Source organism: Natrix helvetica (assembly GCF_964273705.1).
Source record: "Natrix helvetica genome assembly, chromosome: 2".
NCBI lineage: Eukaryota > Metazoa > Chordata > Lepidosauria > Squamata > Natricidae > Natrix > Natrix helvetica.
This window is the reverse complement of record NC_138552.1, coordinates 81,705,305-81,730,692: the sequence shown is the minus strand read 5'-3', so window position 1 is coordinate 81,730,692 and position 25,388 is coordinate 81,705,305. Positions and strand designations below refer to the sequence as shown.

General features: G+C 36.2%; 1 protein-coding gene across 2 annotated transcripts in view; it reads left to right on the top strand.

Annotated features, from left to right (window-relative positions):
• PSIP1 (PC4 and SRSF1 interacting protein 1) overlaps positions 1 to 17,738 on the top strand; it is a 30,523-nt gene extending 12,785 nt beyond the window's left edge. Inside the window, exons 6-17 of one of the 2 annotated variants that reach the window (XM_081945148.1) lie at positions 4,133 to 4,234; positions 4,810 to 4,872; positions 7,529 to 7,631; positions 8,678 to 8,753; positions 10,188 to 10,416; positions 11,196 to 11,311; positions 12,900 to 12,955; positions 13,663 to 13,733; positions 14,103 to 14,204; positions 14,417 to 14,636; positions 16,077 to 16,188; positions 17,147 to 17,738. In XM_081945148.1, coding sequence (XP_081801274.1) covers positions 4,133 to 4,234; positions 4,810 to 4,872; positions 7,529 to 7,631; positions 8,678 to 8,753; positions 10,188 to 10,416; positions 11,196 to 11,311; positions 12,900 to 12,955; positions 13,663 to 13,733; positions 14,103 to 14,204; positions 14,417 to 14,636; positions 16,077 to 16,188; positions 17,147 to 17,207 — 1,311 coding nt within the window. In that variant the 3' untranslated portion in view covers positions 17,208 to 17,738. The remainder of the gene's footprint in view (positions 1 to 4,132; positions 4,235 to 4,809; positions 4,873 to 7,528; positions 7,632 to 8,677; positions 8,754 to 10,187; positions 10,417 to 11,195; positions 11,312 to 12,899; positions 12,956 to 13,662; positions 13,734 to 14,102; positions 14,205 to 14,416; positions 14,637 to 16,076; positions 16,189 to 17,146) is intronic. The other variant, XM_081945149.1, reaches the window with a different exon arrangement.
• The last annotated feature ends 7,650 nt before the right edge of the window (positions 17,739 to 25,388 follow it).

Sequence of the window (25,388 nt, the reverse complement as noted above, 5' to 3'; positions counted from 1 at the left end):
TACTTCTGTTCCCTCCTTACAAACAAGAGATGGGGTAGTTCTGAGGAAAGTAACAAATTTGGCTCTGACACAACTATAGAGTTTCAAAAGGTTGCATTTCCAATTCTTGTAAACTATGTACCGTAAATCTTGAAGAACCCTTTCAAGGGGCAGCTGAGGCATATTCTTTTATCTTTGACTATTACTGTTTTACACTTCTTAGAGTGTAAAACTCCTTTTTTTAAAATAATAAATAATAAAAGGGAACAAGGAAAGTCTTCAGAACCTGCTCAACTCTGTCAACTGATTCCTAGGCTTCTGTGTCAGATGCTATTGTGAATAAGAATAGAGAAGACAAGATCTGAGTTAACTCAGACAAGACCTGAGTTACGTGCAAGCTGGACTGCTGGCATATCTAAGACTGTAACTCTCAAGACCATAAAAATATGCTTGGATATAGATACAACTGTTTAATAAGTACAAATGCACAATGCAGTTTAATAGGTATAATAGAGCCCTCAGCATTCTCATCAGTGGCTAATCAAACTGAAGAATGAAGACAAATAAAATTCCAAAGGAGATTTTCCAAATGAGAAATGGACTGAAGTGTGAAATACAGTAGAGAGAAAAATTACAAAAAATTTGGACAAGAAGGCTAAAATTGAGTAAAGGAACAGAAGTGGGAAAGCAATCAAAGAAGAAAAATCAAGATTTGAGTTTCCGTTTTATCAAATAATTAACTTTAATTGAATTCAGTTAGATTTACTTTCAAATAAATGTCAGCATCTTGGTCTTTAATTGACTAAAGGGGAAAAATGAAAAGTATTTGGGGTACAGAACAACAGTATTAAGATAAAAGTTCATTTATGAATAGCTTAATTTGCTTCTAAGAAATAAAATGAATGTCTAGTGAAGAGATGTGCTATTTGCTTTTCTTTAAATTAGCCTTATCTTCATACACATTGAGAACAGAATGAACACTAATATTGTTGCTTTTCAAAAGAGGTTTTGGTTACTGTGGATTACATAAACACTTTGTTTGAATCCTCTTTATATTCCTTACAGGGAAGTGGCTGTATCAGCCCTGTGATCTGTGAAATATTGCCTACAGGCTAAAAATTAGAAGCCCCTTTTTAGCAGCATACGGCAAACATAGATATTGAAGAAATGAAGTTTTTGCTAACAATGAAAACTAGAACATTTATCTTTAATTATTAACTGTTGATCACACCATTATAAGGATCTAATTATCCAACCTCATCAGTTTTATGTCCCTTATCACAATTATCCCCGGAGACTGCTCAGGAAAAAGATCTTGGGTTAATAATTGAGTGAAAATGACCACCTTATGCATACCTGTAAAAAGAAGAGATGGGGCTAAAGACAAATTCCATGCTAGAAATCATTGTAGGAAAATGAAAATGTAAATATTGCTAGACTATATAAGAGTAATATAAATGTACAGCATAACTACAGGTGCAATGTTTTGTTCTGTTGTAGTAATTGAACTTCAAAAAGGATGTGAACGATAAGAAAAGGTTAATTAATGAACAGGCCAGCTGGTAGGGACTAGTAGCAGGTTCTGAGTGAGAGTTTGGATTTCTTAACTTTTATTTTTTTATGCATGCGTAACAGAGATGGGTTGCTCCTAATTCGGCCCGGATTGGGCGAACCAGTAGTAGCAGCAATGGGAGGCTCCGCCCGGACACTTATGCACAGAAGCGTCACGGGAGCACGCCCAAAGCAGTAGTAAAAAAAAGAGCAACCCATCACTGATGCGTAACATATTTGGGGAGTTCAAACAGCTCACTGAACCATAATCTAGTAAGCACATTTTAAGTCATTATTTTGTACAAAAATAGCACATACCGTTTATGCTCACTGTGTTGTAAGAATCCTTAAATGGAGTTATTAAAGTGAAGTATTAATTTCAGATTATGTGATCTGTCACTTAAACATCGCTTCATTGAATATGTTAAGCTTGTTTGTTGGTCAAAATATATAGGAGTGTATCTATAAACAGGATTAACCCTTTCTCTATCCTCTTTTCAATTTACCTCAATGAGTTGAAACTCAACCTTTTTTCCCCCTGCAATTGCATGAATCTAATTTTTTCCAAAATTTGGCCCAGTTTTCTGTGTTTGCCTGAAGTGTTGGCATGATTATTCAAAGGACTTCAATCATTTATTTGGAACTGGATTAAAAAAGAGAAACCCCAAGTAAAGGGAAGGAAGAAAAATTGATAATTGTAAACAGTGTTAGAAGGGAAAAAAATGAAATGCCTGTTTTCTGTGTGGGATATTGTTACAGGATTGTTTTGAAAATGTGGGACTATGTGCATACTGTAATTATAACACTTGCTTGTGGCTTTTTTTCCATAGCTTTTTAATGTGAAACTTTTAAAAGTCTGCACCTGCTGTAGCAGTAGCAGGTGGTTCACTTCAACTTGTCTCCAGCATTTCCTGTAATGTAACCTTGTGTCATCAATGCTGCAGCTATGGGAAAGTTAGGGCTGAGTGTTGAAGTTTGAAGTAGTGATTGTATTTGTACAATATGATAACTTACATCTTGTTGTTTACAAACAGCAATAGTTCAAACCAAAAGTATATGCTAAAAACCACTGTTCAATATTGCTTGTTTCATTTTACCTTAGCTTATGAAAACTCACTGTAGTTTCTTCAAAATAGTGATTTAATTTATACACAAGCCAGGTCAGTATCTTGCAGGAAAGTCTTTCTTATCTTTTCCACTCCTTTTTCAAAGTACTACAGTGTGAGCAATCTGTAATTTCAAAAAAAAAACATCTAACATTGTTATATGGAGAAAGCAAATAGACTATCTTTGTTCAGATGAGAAATACGTATTGTATAAAATTATACTTTGTATATAATAAGTATGATTAACCAAAATATAATAAACAATATAAGAGTGAAAAGAGATAGCAAATGCCAAAAAAACTTCCTAGTGGTTCATTGAGGGAGTGATTCTATAAGCAAGCTCCAAGAGAAACATCAATTTTGCCTTGATATGTATAATAATTAGAGCAACTTAAAAATCAAAATGTAGTTTAGAGAGGATAGCAATGCTGATACTTCATAAAAATTTATCTGCGCTTCCAGCTCTTGAAACTTGAATGTGTGCATTTGATTTCAATATCACATCCACTTTTAAATGCATACTGTCTCATATGTATTTCCTCTGGTAATATTTTCCCTTGAAATCTCGAAAACCTTTGTGTATATTTATTATATTTGGTTGTTATTAGCAAACATTTCATCTGAACTATGGATTAGGGGATTAGAAAATTTTATTTCAATTTCATATTTTAAAAAAGGCTTTGTACTTTGCCCCAGGCCATAGGTTAGCTATAATTTATTGAACAAATTGCAGGTAGCCTGTATATAAATGGATTTAGTGGAATAAAATGCAACTGGCTACAATTTAGCAAGTGATACAATGTGCCAAACTAAAACTAAACAACCACATAGTGGTTCAATGTGTGAATTTAACCAAACTATTGTTAAATATTTGTGCAACTCAGGTTAATTGTTATATGATTATTATATAATTAATTTAAATATCAAAATAATAGTTGAGTAAATCTAAGGGTGTGCGTCATTGGTTCGAAGAATAAAAAGGCTTAATTTTGTTTTCAGACAAGGGCAATCATACTCAAGGAAGAATTAATTCTGGGTGTAGGCATTATTGAGTTTAATAGATGATAACTCTCAGTAGTTTTTACAAGCCACTTGAAAATGTGAGACAAAACAGGATTTGTTGGTTTCACTTAACCTATTGCCTAGTGAATACCAGAATGGGAGGTTCAGCCTCAATGTCTTTAAATATTAATTTGATATTATACATAATTTTGTAAGTTCCATCTATCATATGTCGACATCTGATGCATTCTCTGATAGCAACAATAGCCTTTTTGCAGAACAAAGCTGAAATGAGGATATTAAAAAAAATATATTTTACGTTTACCTGCTCCAAGTAAATATAAAAATGAGTTTTTAAAACATGACAAATATATACTTCTTTATATTTGGGCATGTTTATTTATCCCTTCTGAAAATTAAACGGATTGATAGAATATAAGAATAATTTGCTATTTTGACCATGTACTTAAAAAATTATGATGTCTTATTCTCAGGGATCTGTTAAACCAGACAATGAAACTTCTGAAGCTGAAATTGAAGAAAAAGAGCTGGAAACTTTAAAAGATGATGATTCTCCAGAAAAACCTAGCAGTGAAGTATGTTAACATAAAGCATTTGAATTATTCTGCCTTTTTATTGCATTCTAATTCACACAATATGAAAAATTTGGATTTTTCATTCACTCATACTTACAGTTCTGCTATTTCTCAAAAAAAAATCACCAAGATATTACATATTAATTGATTGATAGATCAGAAAATGATACATTGAGGCTTAGTTAAAATTATTTTAGAGCAGATATAGCTTAAGTTTTCTTAATAGTAAATTGGTTAAAAGTGGTAATTAGAACAATGTAACCTACAAACTGCTTCTGAAACTTTTGTTGACAAACTTGTTTCAATATCCTCAAGTACTTTGCTGATTGATTCTTTGAATTCTAAGTGTTATTTTGGGAGGAATATTAGAGTCAAGTAGAGGCTACTAATAATCAGTATATATATTTACTGAAAATAGTAGCACTGCAAATTGATTTAAATTAATAACTGTTTTAGTGTAGATTTTTAGGTAAATTTGATTACAGTTTTTGTTTTATGTTAAAATGGTAGTTTGACTATTAAAAACTCAAAAGTTCAGTAATTTAGAATGATTTTAATCATGTTCTTATCCATAGGATATGAGTAAAACAAGCGATACGTCAGTCCCTAAAGTTGCTAGAAGGGGGAGAAAAAGAAAGGTAATACTTATAAATTTATACAGATACATTACAATGTTGATTTTATTTCAAACAATAAATATATACTTTAAATAAAGAATACTCTTCCAGAATATTTTGCTAGACTATGGCATTTATAAGATTGCTCTTGTCAGATCCAGTAAATATATATTTTTCCACAAGGAGCATGAAAAGTTAGTTTGTCTGAAAAATAAGGGTCATTCAGTTCATAAAAATGACTTTAAATAGGCATGGATCTTTAAACTAGCAAAGACATCTGCTAATAAGGGGAGAGTCAACCTTTACTTTTCTCTTTAGTTTTCTTTTCACCTTCTTCAAAACATGAACAGATTATAGAAGCAAAAGGGAAAAATTGGGAATTATTCTACCCCATATTAATAAGCACTGGAATCTTCCATTTTGTTTCTACTCATACTCAAAAAAACTATGATGGTCTCCTAGTGGGTAGAAATTTCTGCTTTTCTGCTCCCAGGCTGCCACTTCATTTAAACCAGTGCTTCTCAATTATTTTCTGTCATGCCCCCCCTAGGAAGAAGAAAACATTTCGCCCCCCCCCCGCGCGACTGTAAATAGTATCATTTGTCTATAAAATTGTTATAAGTACACCTCTGCATAACATAGCACACCGGTCTTTCCTCGTCTCCCACCGTAGTCACATGCTTTCTTTCCTCTTTCCCTCTTACTTGTCTATCCTTCCTTCCACCCTCCCTTCCTCCTTCCCTTCCTTCCTGCCTCCCTTCCAGTTCCCTCCTTCCTCTTTCCCCCTGCCTGCCTGCCTTCTTTCCCTCCTGCTTATCTATGCTTTCTTCCTTCCTTGCACCTCCCTCCCTTCTGCCTGCCTGCCTTCTTTCCTCTTTCCCTATCCTCCTATCCTTCCTTTCTCCCTCCCTCCTTCCCTGCCTCCCTTCCAGTTCCCTCCTTCCTCTTTCCTCCTGCCTGCCTGCCTTCTTTCCCTCCTGCTTATCTATGCTTCCTTCCTTCCTTGCACCTCCCTCCCTTCTGCCTGCCTGCCTTCTTTCCTCTTTCCCTATCCTCCTATCCTTCCTTTCTCCCTCCCTCCTTCCCTGCCTCCCTTCCAGTTCCCTCCTTCCTCTTTCCTCCTGCCTGCCTGCCTTCTTTCCCTCCTGCTTATCTATGCTTCCTTCCTTCCTTGCACCTCCCTCCCTTCTGCCTGCCTGCCTTCTTTCCTCTTTCCCTATCCTCCTATCCTTCCTTTCTCCCTCCCTCCTTCCCTGCCTCCCTTCCAGTTCCCTCCTTCCTCTTTCCTCCTGCCTGCCTGCCTTCTTTCCCTCCTGCTTATCTATGCTTCCTTCCTTCCTTGCACCTCCCTCCCTTCTGCCTGCCTGCCTTCTTTCCTCTTTCCCTATCCTCCTATCCTTCCTTTCTCCCTCCCTCCTTCCCTGCCTCCCTTCCAGTTCCCTCCTTCCTCTTTCCTCCTGCCTGCCTGCCTTCTTTCCCTCCTGCTTATCTATGCTTTCTTCCTTCCTTGCACCTCCCTCCCTTCTGCCTGCCTGCCTTCTTTCCTCTTTCCCTATCCTCCTATCCTTCCTTTCTCCCTCCCTCCTTCCCTGCCTCCCTTCCAGTTCCATTCTTCCCTCCTTCCTTCTGCCTCCTTCCTGCCTGCTTGCCTTCTTTCCTCTTTCCCTCCAGCATGTCTGCTTTTCTTTCCTTCCTTCCACCTCCCTTCTGCCCTTCTTCCCTCCCTCCCTGCCAGCAGCTCCTCCAGCATCCCAGCTGGAAGCAGCAGCACAACAGTCGCCGTTACCAGGGGCGAAGGGGTGGCGGTGGCAAGATCGGGCGACCGCCGCCCCTTTGTCCCTTCCCCAACAGCGGCTATTGCACTTCCGCTTCCAGATGGAATGCTGGCAGTGGAGCTGCTGGTGGGGAGGCGAGCTACGCGGTGGCGAAGACGGGCGGTCCCTTGCTTCCCTCCCTCCCACCCCCACCCGAGCAGGCTTCTTGCACAGCTCCAGCCCGCGGCTCCAATGAAAATCCAGTCCGAAGTGCTGCCACTTCCAGGCGGGATATATTATGCCTTGCCCACGCCTTCGCCGCCGTTGCACCCAGATGGAAAGGGAGCCTTCACGCCCCCCTTTACAGAGCCTCGCGCCCCCCCAGGGGGGCGCGCCCCACTATTTGAGAATCGCTGATTTAAACCAATAAACTGTGTCAAACGGGTTTTTTTTTAAGTCAAATATATTATATCCTTTGTCCACTACAGTTTTTAACTTCTGAAAGGAGGAAACAAGATGTTTCTCACATGACTTTTTTTGACAAAACCATTTTGGCTCTTAAAATTATAACATTGTCTTCAGTGTGTTTCCACGTGGTTTATTTTATTACTTGCTCCAACATCTTCCTAAGGATTATTGGGATTGTGTTTTCATTTCTTGAAGAAAGAGGCTGCCCTTGAAGAGCATCCGGAAGCTTTAGTTGGTGCAAAATGCAATGGCACACATGGTTTTGTGCAGACCTTAGTGTGCACATGTGTCACCTCTCTGTTGGATTTTGCCTTTCATTAGCATTTTGTTAATTTTGTTAGCATTTTCCAAAGTTTGAAAAGAAATAAAACAGTAATTCATTTTTAAGTAATTTTCCATTTGGAACCAGTAGTATAATTTGGTCAAGTTTACGTAAAGACATTATTTTAATACAGGCTGAAAAACAGGCAGAAGTAGAAGAAGCAGCAGTGATGGTGGCAGGAGCAACAGCAACAATTACAGCTCCAAAAGCTAGTCCTAAAAGAGGAAGGCCAGCTGGTGAGTTATAACACATAAAGCATTCTTAAAAGGGAAGGAAAGCAACAGAAATTTTGATACATGCATTCTGCTAGCATTATACTCTGTTCCTTAGTATTGCTTGATAATAAGCATTTGTTAATTTATTTGCAAAGCAAATAATATTTGTAATTGAAAAAATCAAACAAGGCTTTTTCATATTGGATTTTAAAAATTAAATTGAATTAAATTAAATGGAATGCATTGAATGAAAATGAATTGTCTTGGGCCACATATAAAATATATAATATAATGTATATAAATAACAAACTTCCCTTATTGGGGGGAGGTCTTATGGGGCCGCATTGCTGGCTATCCAGGACCGTGTGCAGCCTTGAGCTGCAGGTTTGACATGCCTGCCTTAGTTCATAAAGCTATACAGTATTTTTATTCCACTAGATTCCTGTAAGACCTAAATTTGTGTGGGTGAGAATACATCGTCAGTTTATTACATAAATATTGAGCTGAGAATTCTCAGGAAGCAAATAGCCGAAAATGTGTGGACTCAGATAGATGGGAGGAAAAGGCCTAGAATTTCAAACATGAAGAAAATACATATAGCTTGACTTTGTAGGAGCCAGATATTTTGTTAATATGACTTCTTTTCAGTAAAGCACCTTATGTAACTAATGTTTAAAATCTTCTGTTGCGAGAAAACTCCTGAATAAAGAGTGGAATCCATAAAGAGTCAACATTTATTTTCATATCTAGTATAAAATTTATATACTTGTGTTCATGTAATTAATGTTTATGTAATACAAGAAGAGTAACAGCAGTTTGGTCTATCTTTAAGTCATTATTAGTTTGCTTTGTTTTATAAGCATCTTGGTTTAAAATACATTTTGAAAAATTGTCTTCTAATAGGAATTATTCTAATGAAGGAATTGCATTTTAAATAAAATTAAGTTTATGAGATATACTCTAATAAGTAAACTTTATTAACTTACTAATGGTTAAATTTCATCTTTGGACAAATACTGATATTGAAAGTTAATACAGTTAATTAAATCATTTTTAAATGACACCAGCTACTGAAATAAAAGTTCCGAAACCAAGAGGGAGACCCAAATTGATAAAACCACACTGTCCTCCAGAGGGTGACAGGTAAGCTTATTTTTAAATGTTGCTGTTTGTTCTATAGCGATATGAATATACCATGTTTATATAGAATTCTATGCATTGGATCTAGATTTAACTGCCTTAATGAGGCTGAAATGCATATTGTTACAAGAAATATATATAATTCATTGTTATCCACTATTTCCTTCTCACATGTAGAGAATTAATCCCATGCAATTTTCAAATAGATTGTGACCTTAAGCATTCTTTTAGACCTCTCAATAACTTTTAGTAGCATGAAAGCATTCTGAGCAGGCTTTGTTGGTTAGAAATTTGAATCACTGCTTTCGTAGTTGGCTGCTTCCAAAAGCTGGTATTACAGATCCTTGAAAAAGCTAGTTACCTATGTACTTATTTGTATCTAGATTAAAGTTTTGCCACACTTGCATGGATCTGCTTTAGAGGAATTTCCATCTCATTTAATACAGCAACCAGACTTTTAAGTTCAGTTATGTCCAGTAAATATTTTTCAAATTCTTTCTGGTTCATCAATCTCATATTAGAATTGTGAGCCTTTTGTACTTTGTTTAAAAAAAGAGCACTCACTATGTCATAATTAAATAGCCAACATAAAAACAATGCAAACATTCTTAAATTACCGTGGTAAAATAAAATCCCAAACAGAACAGTGAAACAAGAATAAAGATGTTATTTTATCACAGAAAAATCTGAATGCATACATTACCTAAAATGCCACTGTAGTAGTCCTAAAAGAAATCAGTCAAAAGGTGGGGACTATGACCTTATGAGTATTTTTCTTACTGAGGTTCTGGACACATCACTTGTTATTAGTCCAGATTTTTGGGGTGATCAAAATATTGTGGCAGCTATAGATGATTAAAAAAATAAATGGTGGGCTAATGGTTTGAAGGTGAATTGTAGGACTTAGATTAAAAGATTATTGTATCAGTAAGAAAGATTCTCTTTTCCTCTTAAAATAGATGTTCTCCTCATGAAACTTGGGTGGTTATTTTTTCTGATAAGTATCTGTTTCTTCTACTTTGTGAATTGGGGGGGGGGGTCATCTCTCTCAAATAGACCTTTAGAGTAGAGAATCTGAAAACTCATTCCAGAAGACCCAGTCGTAAGTGCAATCGCAAAGAGAATCTCTTTAAACTCTGGATAAACAGACTCACTCTCTTAAACAAGCACAATAGTTTTCTTTAAACTAGATAACCCAAAATTCCTAAAGGAAAATGTATGCAGCATACATCATTCTGAAATTTTGAAGAGCATTACTTCAAGCACCTGGATTCTCCATTCAGCTGCTTGTTTACTGAACTGCCAAAGATTTCACTATGTCTTCAAAGTTTGATATCAATTTTCTTTTAAGTAAAACTAAAGGTAGATTTGCTTTTTTAATGTAATTTTTAAATTTGAAAATAAAGCTAATATTTATTTTGTTTTGGTATATTTTAGTATTCATGAGGAAGATAGGGGTAAGAAAAAAAGTGTTGAAGAGAAGCCACCCAAAAAACAGCAGAGAAGAGATGACGAGAGTCAAAAAGAGGAGGACAAAATTAGAAAAGACCCAGATAAAAAGGAAAATAAAAAAGACACAGACCTGAAAAGGAAAAATACTACTAAAGTGGGATCAACATCTGCCTCTGATAGTGAAGACGATGGAGAAGAGCAAGAAGGGAATAAAGTATATGAATTTTATTTCTTTCAGTTCAGATACAGACAAATTTCCTTTATATATGGCATAGCAATGTTTCTTGAGTTATTTGTTTATTAAGTACTATCAAGCACAAGCAACCAGGAGCCAGGCTAGAGTACAAAAGCATTGAGAATTTATTCTATGCAGTGTATACAAGAATCTGATCTACTAAAGTGAAGGCAAATTGGTGGCAGATAAGAATCAGTGGACTTCAAGCGGGGACTGGACATAGATCTCTTTCGGGTGGGGGGGGTAGGGACTCCAGACTGATGTGTTTGATTCCGCTCTCAGGCACAGCCTAGTCATCTCCTACAAAAAGATGATACTATTGGAGGTATTTTGAGTCCCATGTTAATAGGAGGTGTTTGGGTTCATGTTAAATTCAAATATAAATACTGATATTATCACATATTTTATGCTGCCTTTTCTTAGAATGCTTCTCATTCAAGCTATAACTTCTCTTTCATCTAGTAGCACTATGAAAGCTAAATTATCATGAAATATTCCTGCAGTCATGGCTCAGTTGTTTCTTTTCATTTTGTTGAAAGTTTAATTCAGTTTCAAATACCTGGGTAAAACAGGATTTCATAGGACTTATTAAATTTTTAAAATGCAGTGGAGAAGCAATGCAATGGAAGGTGGATTACATGTAACTTTTAAAAATGATAGAATTTTTACTCAGGATCATTCACCTGGTGTAAAATTAGAATAGACAGTTTTTTCAACAACTAAAACCTTTCATTCCTGTTAAAATTAAAATGAAAAAGAAGAAAAAAGGAAGAAATGTTCAAGGGTCGCATAGAAGAAACATTTTAAAAGGCCAGCATGAACGTGAAGTAGCAGAAAGGAAACGTAAACAGGAAGAACAAATGGAAGAAGAATCGTGAGTATATCAGGCATTTAGTTTTATAGACATTAAATGGTTATATGATTAATGACCTTTTCAAATTCCAAGGTTACAGAAGTAATTCAGTAAGAACCATGTACTGTATAATTCAGTGTTTTATTACTTAGCTTTATAACTTTTTCTTTTATTTATCTGCCTTTCTCAAGACAATATAATATAGCACACTCTTCTTTAGAATCTGGCCACAATTCTATGAGATATATTGGGCTGAAAGAGAAAAAGTAACCCAGAGTTACCCAGTTGAGGATGGCTTTGTGCAAGATTCTCCCTAGCTCCATCATAACCATTCTGCCATATCAGAAGAAAATGAAGAACAGCTAACTGACTTTATCTAAGATTTATATAAAAACACCAGTAGGCAAATTTCAATTTTTCCTCATGAAACTGATAATAAAAAAACTGCAATCAAACCAGAAAGTTAAATGAGACTATTAGAGAATTACAACATCATCCGAAATGTTCTAACATGTTGTTTTGAAATAAATAAGGTTTTTCATTTCTTCTTAGTATTCCATGCGCGCTGTCCAGCTGATAGGGCAGGGCCTTGCGTGCCCTGACAAATGGCTCCACGTGCCACCTGTGGCACGCGTGCCATAGGTTCGCCATCACTATCATAGGGCCATGCAAAAGCTCCAAAATAATTATTTTTCAACTTTAATCAATTTTCAAAATATCCATACCAAACTATAGAAAACAATGTTTGAACATGATTTTTGCAATCTGTATATTGTTTAATTTATTAAAAAATACAAAAATCATCCCTATTAGCGAATTCTTGTTCATGGGCCTTTTCAGTTTGGGTTTACAAAATGTTTTTGTTTCATATCCATTTCCAGTTCAAAACTAGGACTCAGCTGACAACAATGTAGAATTTATTCTGTGAGAAGAGTGATGGGTAACCTAAATCATTGTCAGGAAGCACTAGCTTAGTCCCACTTTGAAGATTTAATAGTTAAATTTTGATTTAATTAAAATTTTAAGAAGTTATTTGATCTACTTTTCAGTATTTAATAATTCTCCCTTCTGTCACCTAAAAATTGCAGATTGTAATAGTAATAAGTTTGGGAGATTTCTGGATACAACAAAGCTTTCAAAGGCTTTTTGCAGCCAAGGGCTTCATATCCTGCAGTTCGATATACTTTATGAAATCAGTTATTATGCTACATTAATTATCTCATTCTGAATCAGAACAATGTTAGAAACATTGACTGAGATAGTGGCAGCACTAGAGAAAGAACTTTTTAATTAGATTTGTACAGTGCCTTTTCATTTAGGAGCTGAAGGCGGTATTTGTGATGCTCCCTTTCCTATTTTTACCTACAATAACTCTGAGCTGGCTTGGACGGAGAAGGGCAAAAAGACAATAGCTATTTACAACTCGATGTATAATACTTTAGATTTTATACAAAATCATATGCAACCTCCCAATTTGATGTGTCTTACATTCTTTCTGAAACAAAATCAGTCATTATTCAAGTTATTTACTTCGTAATGATTAGCATGACATTGTACTTATTTTATTCTTTGAATCTGTAGTCTAATTTAAATTGAATGTTTTGAATAGGCAGAATAGAGAAGAATGCAAGAAACCAGAAATTAAGAAGACAGAGAAAAAACGAGGTCAGTGGTCAAAGCTTGTTTTCCAATTCTTAAAGTGTTTTTTACTTGGTAATGTAAACAGTACTAACCTTCTGAATGAAATTATATAAGCATTTTGCTACTTTTTTCATCCTGCATGTATAGATGCCATTTCCGTTTTTTAATTTCTGACTAGTAGGATAAATTTGCTTTATGTCATGAAAACTGCAAATAGTGGTCAAGATTTGCTCTTCCTGTTTGTATATTGCATAGTGTTTGCTGTGCTTTGTAGATTAAGCTCTGAAATTGCTAAGGACCAGTTCACCTTCAGAGAGTTAACACTTCTCAACCCAACAAGTTCTTGCTGTAGGAAAATACTGCAAGAAGAGGATGATATGTGTTCTGCATTAAATCCCAAAGAAAAAGTGAGCTATAAAATAACATTTCAGGATCTTTATTATTATACTCTTCAGCATCCTCTCGTATAGCTTGGTTATCTACTTATTCTTTCTTCTATATGTAGATAACATAAGTAGTGTTGCTTTGAACAGTTGGTTTTATTTAAAAAGTTTTATTTTCTCTGTAAGAGCAAATAGCATTCCCTACGTTTCAGCCATATGCATACAGCATTATTTTGATAATACTTCAAATAATTTTATTGGTTCATCCCTTTTGATATATATTCTGCCATTTACTTTAAAATATTCAAAATTCTTATCCCTTAACAACCTTTTTTTTTAAACATTTAGAGACGTCAATGGATTCTCGGCTCCAAAGGATACATGCAGAAATAAAGAATTCACTCCAGATTGATCATCTTGTATGTATGTTATATTGACTCCGTTTTGTAATGAGAAAAACAAAGTTGCAAATTTTGTCACAAAGCTATTAACTTCGTACATAATTTGTTTCAATTTTTTTGTATGATTTTTGAACCATTTTAGACCCACTTGCGTATTTATACAATCTGTTACTACTACAACTCTCGTAGACTTGAGATACTATACAGATACTAAAGTAGAGTAAAATATAATTATATTTTAAAACTTCAGTGAATAATGAAATCATTTGTTTCTCCTGTAAAATTATATTAAACTCATGCATATATTTAATTATGTCTTGCTAAATTTGTAGCAGTAGCGAGTTTTTCCCCCCTAAGAAATGAAACCTTCGGATCTTGTTATAATAGGATGTGAACAGATGCATTGAGGCTTTGGATGAACTTGCATCACTTCAAGTTACAATGCAACAAGCTCAGAAGCATGCAGAAATGATTTCCACACTCAAAAAAGTAAGATCAGTAGCTAATTAAAAATAGTAACCTTTTATGAATTTTCATTATAATCTTAAACTTTTCATGAATAAAACTAGAATTTAGTACTACGATTGGTCCATTGGTTATCCATTACGAACTATTGTCACAAAATATGGCATTCAACAGCTACATGTTGTACTCTCATTTATAAATATATGCTTCCCCCCCCCCCCAAAATATCTTTTCAGATACGAAAGTTTAAGGTTAGCCAGATTATAATGGAAAAATCCACTATGCTCTATAACAAATTCAAGACTATGTTTCTTGTTGGGGAAGGCGATTCTGTTCTTTCACAAGTACTAAATAAATCATTAGCTGAGCAAAAACAGCATGAAGAAGCAAACAAAACCAAAGAACAGTGGAAGAAAGGATCAAACAAGAAATCTGAAAAAGACAAAGAACAAACAGGTCTGTACAATTCACTAAAAATGTATATGTTCATTGTCCCAACTGTGATACATACAATCATTTATATGTCAGTTTGAGGCCTCTGAATGAAGAATAAAAACGCATTTATATTGAAAATCAGAATGTAAACACTTTTATCACATTAAATTTTGGAGAGGAAGTAAAGCATTTGAATGTTAAAAAAAACATTTAATAGTGAAATGTACACAAACAAACATAGATGTATGATATTATTGTTATTAGGCTATGCAAATCTTATTTTGGGTGGGTTGAAAGCCATTTTTTCTGAGGCTGTTGTAACTTTGGAGTTTTGTTAAATAAAAGGTCATAAGATCTCCCTGTAGGGAAATAGCAAGCATCTTAAAGTATATCACTATAAATAATACAATAAATAACAAGTTGGTACATAATTAAATTGGGTCCAACTTTGTGCTCAATATTACTCGGCTCAAACTATAAAGTAGTTTGGGTAGAGTACAAGGTAAGAGTACAAGGCAATAGTTATTCTGATTCCTCCTGTACATCAACACAACGTCCCAAGCTTTTCTACAAGGTTAGATATGTTAAGCCTCCATCTACCTTTACAGGATTTTAGACTAGGGGTGTCAAACTCAAGGCCCAGAGGCTGTATCCAGCCCACGGGGTGGTTAGATCTGGCCTGCGGGGCCACCCTGGAAACAGCAAAGGACTGACCCACAGTGCCTTTTGGCAGAACACACGGGCCACCACAGGCATCCCTGACACAAGTTACAATGAGCTGGCCACCCCAACTTTGGCCATGCCACTCTGCCCCCCCCCTGAGGTCAAATACAACCCTGATGTGGCCCTCAATGAAATCTAGTTTGACACCCCTAATTTAGAGATTATTTATCAAATGTACCTGAAATTGAATAAAATATTATCTCCTTTCATTCATAGTGAAACAATGATAATTCAAGGCTCAAAATAACCCTATTTGTATAGCGTATTTTTCGGAGTATAATTTAATTTAATGCTTCAGTGTATAAGACGCACCTTTTTCCCTCAAAAAAGGATAAAAATCTGGGTGCATCTTATACACTGAATACAACATTTTTGGCCTACTGAAACCCCGCCCCCTTTACAAAAATGGCCATGCATAGCCTTTAGGAGGTTTCCAAAGTGCTCCTGGGGGCTGGGGAAGGCAAAAATGAGTGAAAAATGCGCTAGTTTTTGCTCGTTTTGCATTCTACAAGCCTCCTAAAGGTTTTACATGCCCTTTTTAATGACAGAAAATGAGCCCGTTTTCGCAAAAAAATGGGCCATTTTTGGAAAGTCTGCATAGTGCAAAAACTTTTTTTTAATTTGCCTCTTCAAAATCTTGGTGCATCTTATACTCCGAAAAAAATGATAGATGTATAATTAACTTATTTTTTGAATCATTTAACATGCTGATAAAGATTTTTTTTAAAACCATTAAAGGCACAAAGGTAATGAATGGTGCTTCTGAAGGTCAAGATACAAACCAGTCACAACAAAATGGGGACACCACAGATGAAAAAAAAGAGAAGCTAGATTCCGGTAATAAGAAAAAGTAAGTAGGTTTCCAATCCTAAAACAATAATGAAAATATGTGCTACTTCAGCAATCTTTTGGCAGTTGTAAAATATGCATAATCCACTCAGGAACAGGAAAGTGTTTTAATAAAGTGGATTAGTTAAAAAGCTACCGATTGTGATAGTACTTTGGATTTGGAAAATGACCAACTAGGAAAAACTCTAGTGCAGTGATGGCTAACCTTTTTTGGTTCGGGTGCCGAAAGCACGCATATGCAATATGGCCTTTCTTCCGCCCCGCCCCCCCGTGAATGTGCGCATGACCCCCGTTGCCCCTTACATGCACGCACAACACACACACACACACATGCCCTCCTGAAGCCTGGGGAGAGTGAAAACAGCCTCCCCCAGCGGCCCTCCAGAAGCTGGAAACAGCCTGCTTCTGAACTTCCGCTAGGCCCATTTTCCCCCTCTCCGGCCCTCCGCAGGCCCGTCAAAGACTGAAAATCAGCTGGCCGGCGTGTACATGCACGCTGCAGCTAACCTAGGGCAACAGCTTGCGTGCCCTCAGAGATGGCTCCACATGCCACCTCTGGCACGCGTGCCATAGGTTCGCCATCACGGCTCTAGTGAAATGTGCATTTTGAATCTTGATTCCACCCTTTTTCCAATTTTTCTCTGAAAATTATTATCTATTTGGCATAAGGCAAGGGAGGACAAATTCCAGACCTCTACTATAATCTTAATATTTTCTTCTGTTTTATATAACTTCTTCTTTGCTTCTTCTGAACAGCAGAAATGAAATATTATTTATAGTTTTATTTTTAACTCAATTATTTTCTTATATATACTATACTTAGTATAGATATTTTATAGATCAAACACACTTTTATAAACAAGCCAAGTTATATATTTTAGAAAGATACAAAATATTTTTTGTCTGCACAGTTATTCAAAGTGAAGTTTTCCATAATTGGTACCTTGTTTCCTCTATAGGATGCCTAGCGATGGAAGAGAACAAGAAAAGACGAAGGGTTCCACAGCTGAAAATGAATGAATGAAACATAATTTTTGTAAAGTACATATTAAAGAGGACTTAAGGGTTGGCAGCTGGAGAATGCTATAACTTTTAAATAATTTTATAGGCATAATATTTTAATGTGTACAATTTGTGAGGGGTATGGAAAGCCTACCTTTAACATTGTTTTAAAGTATTTAAACATCCTGATAGCATTTGGCTCAGTATTAACAATCAAAATAGTTCAGATGAAAGATCATATTCTTTTAGAGATTGAAAAGTGTTTATATGTTTCAGGATTAGTTCTATAGTAACTTTACTGACTACTGTATGTTTTACCTTTTGATTAATGATGAAAAGTAACTTTTCTTTTAAATTGCCAAAATGCTGTACTTGTATAAATCTATTTTACCCATGTTTTTCTGTGTATAGTTTTCAGAGATGTTGTTTGCCAAAGTGTCGGTTTACTGTGTTTTGTAAGAAGCTGAACAAATTTTGTAGCATTGGAGAAGTTATGTATGAGTATATTCATCTGGTTTATTAAAAAAGAAGCTAGTTTTGTTCTTTGGAGGTAATTGTGCCAATTTAATATGCTTTGACTTCCTGCTTTCTGTATTCTTGATACTGTCCTAAAGATGCTCATGTATCTCAGTCGGCATTGATGCACATTGGTCACAACATATTGTCTTAAAACCATTTTTTTATTTTAAAAAACCCTATACATTTTAACTGGCAATATCTCAGTTGATTCCAGCCTTAGTGACCGACTATTGCTATATCAAAGTTATATTCCCACAATGACTAGTTTAAAATATTGTTCTTAAAACTTCTTTTAACAGATTGGGTCTCGCTGTAACATTTAAGGACAGTTAAAACTCTAGAACCTAAAGTATTTCTCAAATGAGTCAACCAAACTAGGCAACCATCTCTCACTTTCCACTCCATTTTGATCCTTGTTGCTCCTTTCCAGGTTAGAATAACAAAATATCAAATTATAGTGATTAAGGTCATATATTTTGCTTCATAGCAAATATGGAGATTTCAATCCCAATGTCTCTAGGGAAATATTTAAGTACTCTTTTGGGGTTCATTTTCACAAGGTAAAAAAAACCATTGAAGTATTTGTATTGTAATTGACAACTAAAGGTATTTAACAAAGTAAGTGTACTTTCCTAGTTGATGGTTAAAATTCTATTCTTTTCTGTGAGAAATGTACATGTAATCAAAGAAAGGATACCATATTGACCAGGGATCAAACTTGCGGCGTACGTCATCATGTGATATATGGCAACTTTTTCCCTCTTCACTAAAATGGAGGTCGGTGTAGCTAGCACATGACACATCTTGCCCGCGGGCCATGAATTTGACAACCCTGATATAGACTGTGTACTGCAGAACACACACGTGTGTGCATACATCTATGCTAGAAAAACACAGCCTGCCCACTGAAAACAATGCAAAAGGGAATATGATAATTTTATAGTTATAATCCAATATTTTACTTTTATTTTAATTAAGATTATTGTGACCTGGGGAACTAAAGCACTGAGCTTGATTGTCACATGGACACATCTGTATTTCTTGAGGTAAAAATTGCATTCTATTTCAAACCTCTTTTGCATTCCTTGAAACTAGTTATTCTAGTGTTGCTGCAAGGACAGCAGGTGGCACTATTACATTTACAATAATTGTAATATAGATCACAAAGCACTTTTTGATGCTACAGTATTTCAGAACTTTCAATGTGGAAATGGGATTATGGTTAGCCTTAACCATAATCACATTCGGGCTGTAAATGCTGAAACTCCTGGTTAAGTGGAAAACCTTGGAGACACTTATAAGAACCCATGTACTTTTTGCTAGAATAAAATAACAAAATATGAGCTACATAACCAATAATCAGAATTTTGCTCAGATTAATATAATAGGAAAAACCAGAAAAGAATCATGGGGACACTCTATATATATCATAACTACAGCGAGATTATTATATGCACAAATATGGAAACAAAGGGGTGGTTGGTGAAAATGACAGTGCTTGCTCAGAGGACTAGTTTTATTAGAGAAAAGACAATATCTGTATTTATTGGTGACTGGAAATCCCTTACAGACTATTGCAAAAAAGGGGAAAAATTTACTTGTAATTTATGGATTTGATTATTACACAGGATAGATTATAGAACAAGGGTCATTATATAACTTTAGAGAGATTAAAGTATAATTGTATTTACAATTTCAATGCATTGAAGAAGATTGGAAGCAACTCTTTTATTCTACATTTTCTTTCTTTTTTTTCTAATTTTGAAGAGATATTTTTTTTTGCATTTTTAGCTTTTTCTTTTAATTCTCCCTTTCTCTTTCTTATTTTTGTTCTATTTTAGCTGGTGCTAATTCTTACCATTGTTAACACTTTCAATTTAAAAAGTGAGCATGTAAATAAAAGATTAATGAAATAGGAAAGATTTTGCTACAGATTTTTCATGCATGCTTTTATCTTCCTAACTTGCACAAATTATACTACTACAATCACTGATTTTGCCCCTTTATGGACAAAAATAATATAGAAAAGCAGTGGGGATAAAGCTGGCATTTTAATTGCTTTTGCCATTAATTGTATTAACCAGAAGCTATAATATAGATGTGGGAAAATGTTCTTATTAAACTTTATTGTTCCGTTGTCCATTCTAACCAAAGCCAGTAAGAGAAAATTTAGGAATCCATACTTCCCAAATTTCTTATATTTATACAACATATCGAGTTGATTCTTACCACATACTGGACTCCTCACATCCATTTTAAGCTGGTCTAGTACCTTGTGTAAAAAAGTTTAATTCAAAATAGAGAATAACTAAAAATTTTATATACACACCCATTTTCACTTCTGTTCTTTATTGTTTATGCTCTTGAACCAGCCTTCCCACCTAGATTGAGAAAGAATACATTAAGTGTTCCCATGTAATCCATAGAAGGGTGGCGGGGGGGATACATTGTCAAAACTGCTACATGAGGAAGTATTCAGTAGCCGGGCATAGCAATAGCGATAGACTTAGACTTATATACTGCTTCACAATGCTTTACAGCCCTCTAAGCAGTTTACAGGCTCAGCATATTGCCTCCAACATTCTAGGTCCTCATTTTACTGACCTCAGGAGGATGGAATGCACATTTTCATTAGCCCTTTTCATAAACTGATTTGCAAATTGAAAAGTGAGTTTAAAATGAATGACATTCTGCTACTAAAAATAAGTTTATTGAACAAAACACAGTAGTATTGTGAAATAGCCATTTTACTCTGGCCATTTAGATGGCAGTTTTCATTAACCAGAACATCATTTTCTTATTGGAAAATAGTTCCTCAGAATCATACTCAGGTGAGGAAATCTTTAAAAAAAAACCTTTAAAAGCAGTCAAAAAACTGAAGTTTTTCATTGTTTTTGTTCATATCCTTTGATTTACAGAGAGAGCTTGTTATTCACACTCTTGTCTCTTTTTGCTCGACAGAGATTACCTTCCTAGGAAGGCCACCTCCTTTTCCTCTCCCTGGAACAACCTGTGCTTCCTGCCCCAGGTTCCCTGGCCAATCCTCTCCTGCAGTCTACGGCCAACATCCATCGTAGGGCACAAGCTGGCAGGAACTTCTAAAGGGCAGTATTACAAGACACAAAAGACTGCAACATACCAACTGGCCCTTCCAGTTTTCCAGGCCATTAATGCCCTCTGCAAAGTTGGGCAATGGCTATCTACCATGCATTTTCTGTGGACTAGCCCGCAGATCAACCATCTGCTTTTACTTGCAAAATAGCACTGCAGGCCATTGCACATTTCATTTCCCTGGAGAAAAGGAAATGCTGTTGAAATCACTAACATATGCAGCTAGATTGTAAAATGCATAGCAGGTGACAAGCAAAGCATGGCTTTTGGAATTCTTTGCAACCCTTTCATAATAGCTTTATTCAGTCATACGGCCAGCAAGGATGAGGTCAGGGGAAAGGCTAAAAATAAAAAGCCACATTCTGTGTTTTCTAAACTGCCTCAACCATCTATAGGGGGAATTACAGTAGGTGGTTTTTTTTCCTCCAGGGCCCCAGCTAAATCCGGTCTATTTGTCAAAGTAATTGTTTTTTTGCCAGCAGTTTTCCCACAGCAAAGTTGGTTCTGTTCTATTAAGTATTTAGATTTTTACCCAAGATGACCTAAAAAAAATCCAAAGTACCTTTATATAATTTCTTCCAATGTTCCCATTGAGCCCAACAGAATTAAAGCAATGTGCTTTCAGCAGCCTTTTCATTTTGAAGAAGTCGCTGAAAGTAAAGGCCTTGTCAAATGCAGACAAGAGGTTCATAGAATTCTTAAGAATGGTAGAGAGTCAAATCCAATTCTCCGCAGGAATCCAATTTGTATTTATTTCATTATTTACCCATTTATTCAATTTAAAGTATCCATGGCAAATGGCTGTTTGGCCTGTGCTTCATCACATCACCTGAAGGGGAGACTATCACCTCTCTGACCAATTGATTCTCATGATTACCTTCTGAATTTAATCAATGCAACCTAACCCCATCAGTTCTGGACCCAGAGAGGCTTTCCAGAAGGAAATATTTGTCAATGTTAATCAGAGCTGCCACAAAAAGCAGAAGTAGTAGTAGTAGTAGTCTTGAAGGTTATTTTATGGTCCTTTTTTGAATGGGTGATTTCATCACTGATGAAGTTATGAAACAAATTAGTAAATGAAATAGCCGTTACGAATTAAGGTGAATTATACGTGTCCCAGGATAATGTTGCAAGATCCATTCTGGGTCAGTCACCAAAACCAGAGGTTTTGTCTTCCGAGCTTTTGGACTTGTGCTGAAGCCCATCTTCAGTTTAGGAGAAACAGCCATTCTCCTAAACCAGGCTGGGTTGATGAAGCCTACGAACAGCATTACCCCCTGCCATAATGCGTTCAAAACAACTCTGTTACTGCTGTGATGTGTTTTAAGGCAGGAGTTCTCAATGATTGTCTGGCTGCTGTCATGGAAGAATTAGCTGACTCTGTATCATTGCCCAAGGGACACCCAAGTGATTCCTACATTCTTCAGGGAGGCCTCTTCCTTTCCCCCCACAATGTTACTGCTAATGAGACTAAACTGTACTGTCTCATGGTTCATTTCGTCTCTAGTACCTACCCCTCCTCTTTCAAGTATATCGTGTCCTCTTACAGAATCTGCCTCACTTGAAGAGCTATTTGTTATTTAGCAGAATGCAAGATAATAATCTCTTTCCTCCTACAGGGTATTCCAATTTTGTGTGTGTGTGTATCTGTTACCAAGGAATACAGCTGCTCTCAAGTATGGGAAGTTTAGAGGAACATGATCATGGAAACTATTATCTGTAATATCTACAAACCCACTAGGATTGTAAATACATCGCTCCCTTAGTGATTTAAAAATAGGCATACAGTAGAAAAAACATGAGCACATTCAAAAGCAATACTTGGGTAGCATTCTTATTTTTTTAACCTTTCCCTTTGGATATATACAAAATAATGAGTTCAGAGGAATCAAGCTTTCCACAGAAACAGTCCTAAATATATAATATCCATCAGATTCCCATACAGTTTTGGAAATAAAAATATAACTAGAGGAACTGGTAGGCAATTACAGAATTCAGACTGAACAAGAGTTTGTTAATAAAGAGCTGAGAAGATAGATTGTTGGTGGCTACCACCCAGCCCCGAAATACATAAAACAATAATGAGGCTACTCAAGTATTACTTCCTGGCTGCATGTCAGGAAACAAGTGTAATCCTTTGCCACCTATCTTAAGATCTTCTGCAGTAGGTGGGTATAAGTGGGAAAGCTGCTCGATAGCTGACTTTTCCATCAAAAGCATAGGTTGCAATAATAAAACTGCTAATTGTTAAGTTTCACAACTTTTCATTGTCCCCACCACCTCCCTATAGAGCTTGCAGTATACTGGATGAAAACACAATGCAAGAAACGCATAAATGTCGACAATGGGTTTGAAGACACAAATAAGGCAGTGTAGCAGGTGTGCCCACGGGGTCACAAGGAGGGGGAGTGGCAGCCAGGCAGGAATGCCTGTGGTGGGGCAGCAGGGGTGCCAGGGTGAAGCAGGCAAGGCCAGCCAGCTATGGCCAATTTTTCCATTCCGGTCCACAGGAGAGGATCAAAAGAAGCAAGACAATGCAATTGAAACTGTCTGTTTTTTTATGTGTAATGTATATGATGATCATCCTGTGGACACCTGCAGTGCAGAAAATCTGAAATCACACCATCCCTCAAACCAAAAGCCATAGGAGGAAAAACAGAAAGCAGTATCATTTGGGAGAAGCCCATTTTTGAAATTGTTCCAATCTGCCGTTCAAAAGCTTTTCCCCAAAGAGCAGAACTTAAACATAGTTTCTTAAAATACAAAATATTCAGACCTCCTCAAGTAGGCAACATTTTCCCCCTTATCAGATACGTAATATCTCCAAAAACCTGCGTATGAAAACTATGAACACTGAGGATATGCTGATCTGACTCATACCCATTTCCATGGGAAAATATTCTGAGTTTACGTTTTCTGTGAAATCTCTCTCTCTCTGCCTGGGGACTGCCCAAGCAGAGCTTTTATTGCATAGAAATTCTAAAAACTGTTTTATTGCATCTTGCAAACCAAAGAAATAATAGATTTGGATAGAAAAGTGCAGAGGTGGAAGGAGGTTTCTAGAAATTCTAGAATCACAGTGGCAGGTTTTTTTTTTTAAATCCCATTATCCTAACTTAAAAGGATATGGACAATTTAGAAACATGCTATCATATAGTGCTAGTGAAATGCTTTTTTAGGCTAGAATGCATTTATTCGAAACATGAAATATGAAGTCTAGAAATGCAACATTCGGAAAAGGAGCAGATGGCAATCCTCTGCTGCTGAAACTCCTGGAAACCTTTGCTTTAGTTTGAAACTAGGTAAAAGTAAAGGTTCCCCTCGCACATATGTGCTAGTCGTTCTCAACTCTAGGGGGCGGTGCTCATCTCCAATTCAAAGCCAAACCACCAGTGCTGTCTGAAGATGTCTCCATGGTCATGTGGCCAGCATGACTAAATGCCAAAGGCACACGGAACAGTTACCTTAGTATAATCTTTATTGTCATTGTATTTAAATACAACGAAATTAAATACAACCTTCCCACCAATGGTGGTTCCTATTTTTCTACTTGCATCTTTACGTGCTTTCGAACTGCTAGGTTGGCAGAAGCTGGGACACTTTGTTACGCGGCGTTAGGGATTCGGATCGCCAAACTGCCGACCCTTCTGATCAACAAGCTCAGCATCTTAGTCTCTGAGTCACCACGTCCCTACTTTGAAAGTAGAAGCATCTAATTTGCAACTGTTCTTTCTCTTACCCCCCTAACAGAAGTCCCTTTTCATACCTCCATGTAAATTGCTACAGTAATACAATCAAGCAAGCAATTAATTAGGCCGCAGTGGAGCGAGTTTCTCAATCTCTTGGCAATTTATGGACTTCAATTCCCAGAATTCCCTAGCATGTTGGCTGAAGTCCACTAATTTTTAAAGTTGCTGAGATTAAAACAGCACAGCTTTAGAGGATGGGAACCAAAGCGAGTATTGTGGGAGGCAAAGAACAGTATATTAAGCCACACTCTTAACTAAATCCCAGAGCAGAAGAAGAATGCATTTAGCTGAAAAGTCTGAATATAGTTCTGTGAATTAAAAAATATACGAGGAATTAAAAAATATACAAGGAATGCAATCTTACAATGCTGAGTTATAAGTCATGCACTTACCTTTGTAAACTCAGGCAAAAAGCTTCATTTTGACAAGTAATGTAACATTGTTCTTTCGCCCCCATTGCATTATTTTGCCCCTCCCCCGATTTCAACCAACATAGGAATTTAAACTTTTGTTTTAAATAGGTTTAAATTGCCCCGATATCCAAAGTATTTTAGGGATGCAGAACATCTAATTGTAAATCGTCACAGCATAAATATCCTAAGTCAAACCAAAATGGAGTCTCTCTCTCTTTCCCTCTCCCCTGATAATGAACCAGATCCGAAGAGAAAATATTTTTTTGCTACAATCTGGGCTTTGATATTTGACCACTTAAATGCTAACATCATTAAACAAGTTGCCAAAACACAAATACACAGCTGGTGGGAGGAAAATTTAATTAGAATTTGACAGCTGGGTCCTCTGGCTGAGGCTCAGAGGAGTC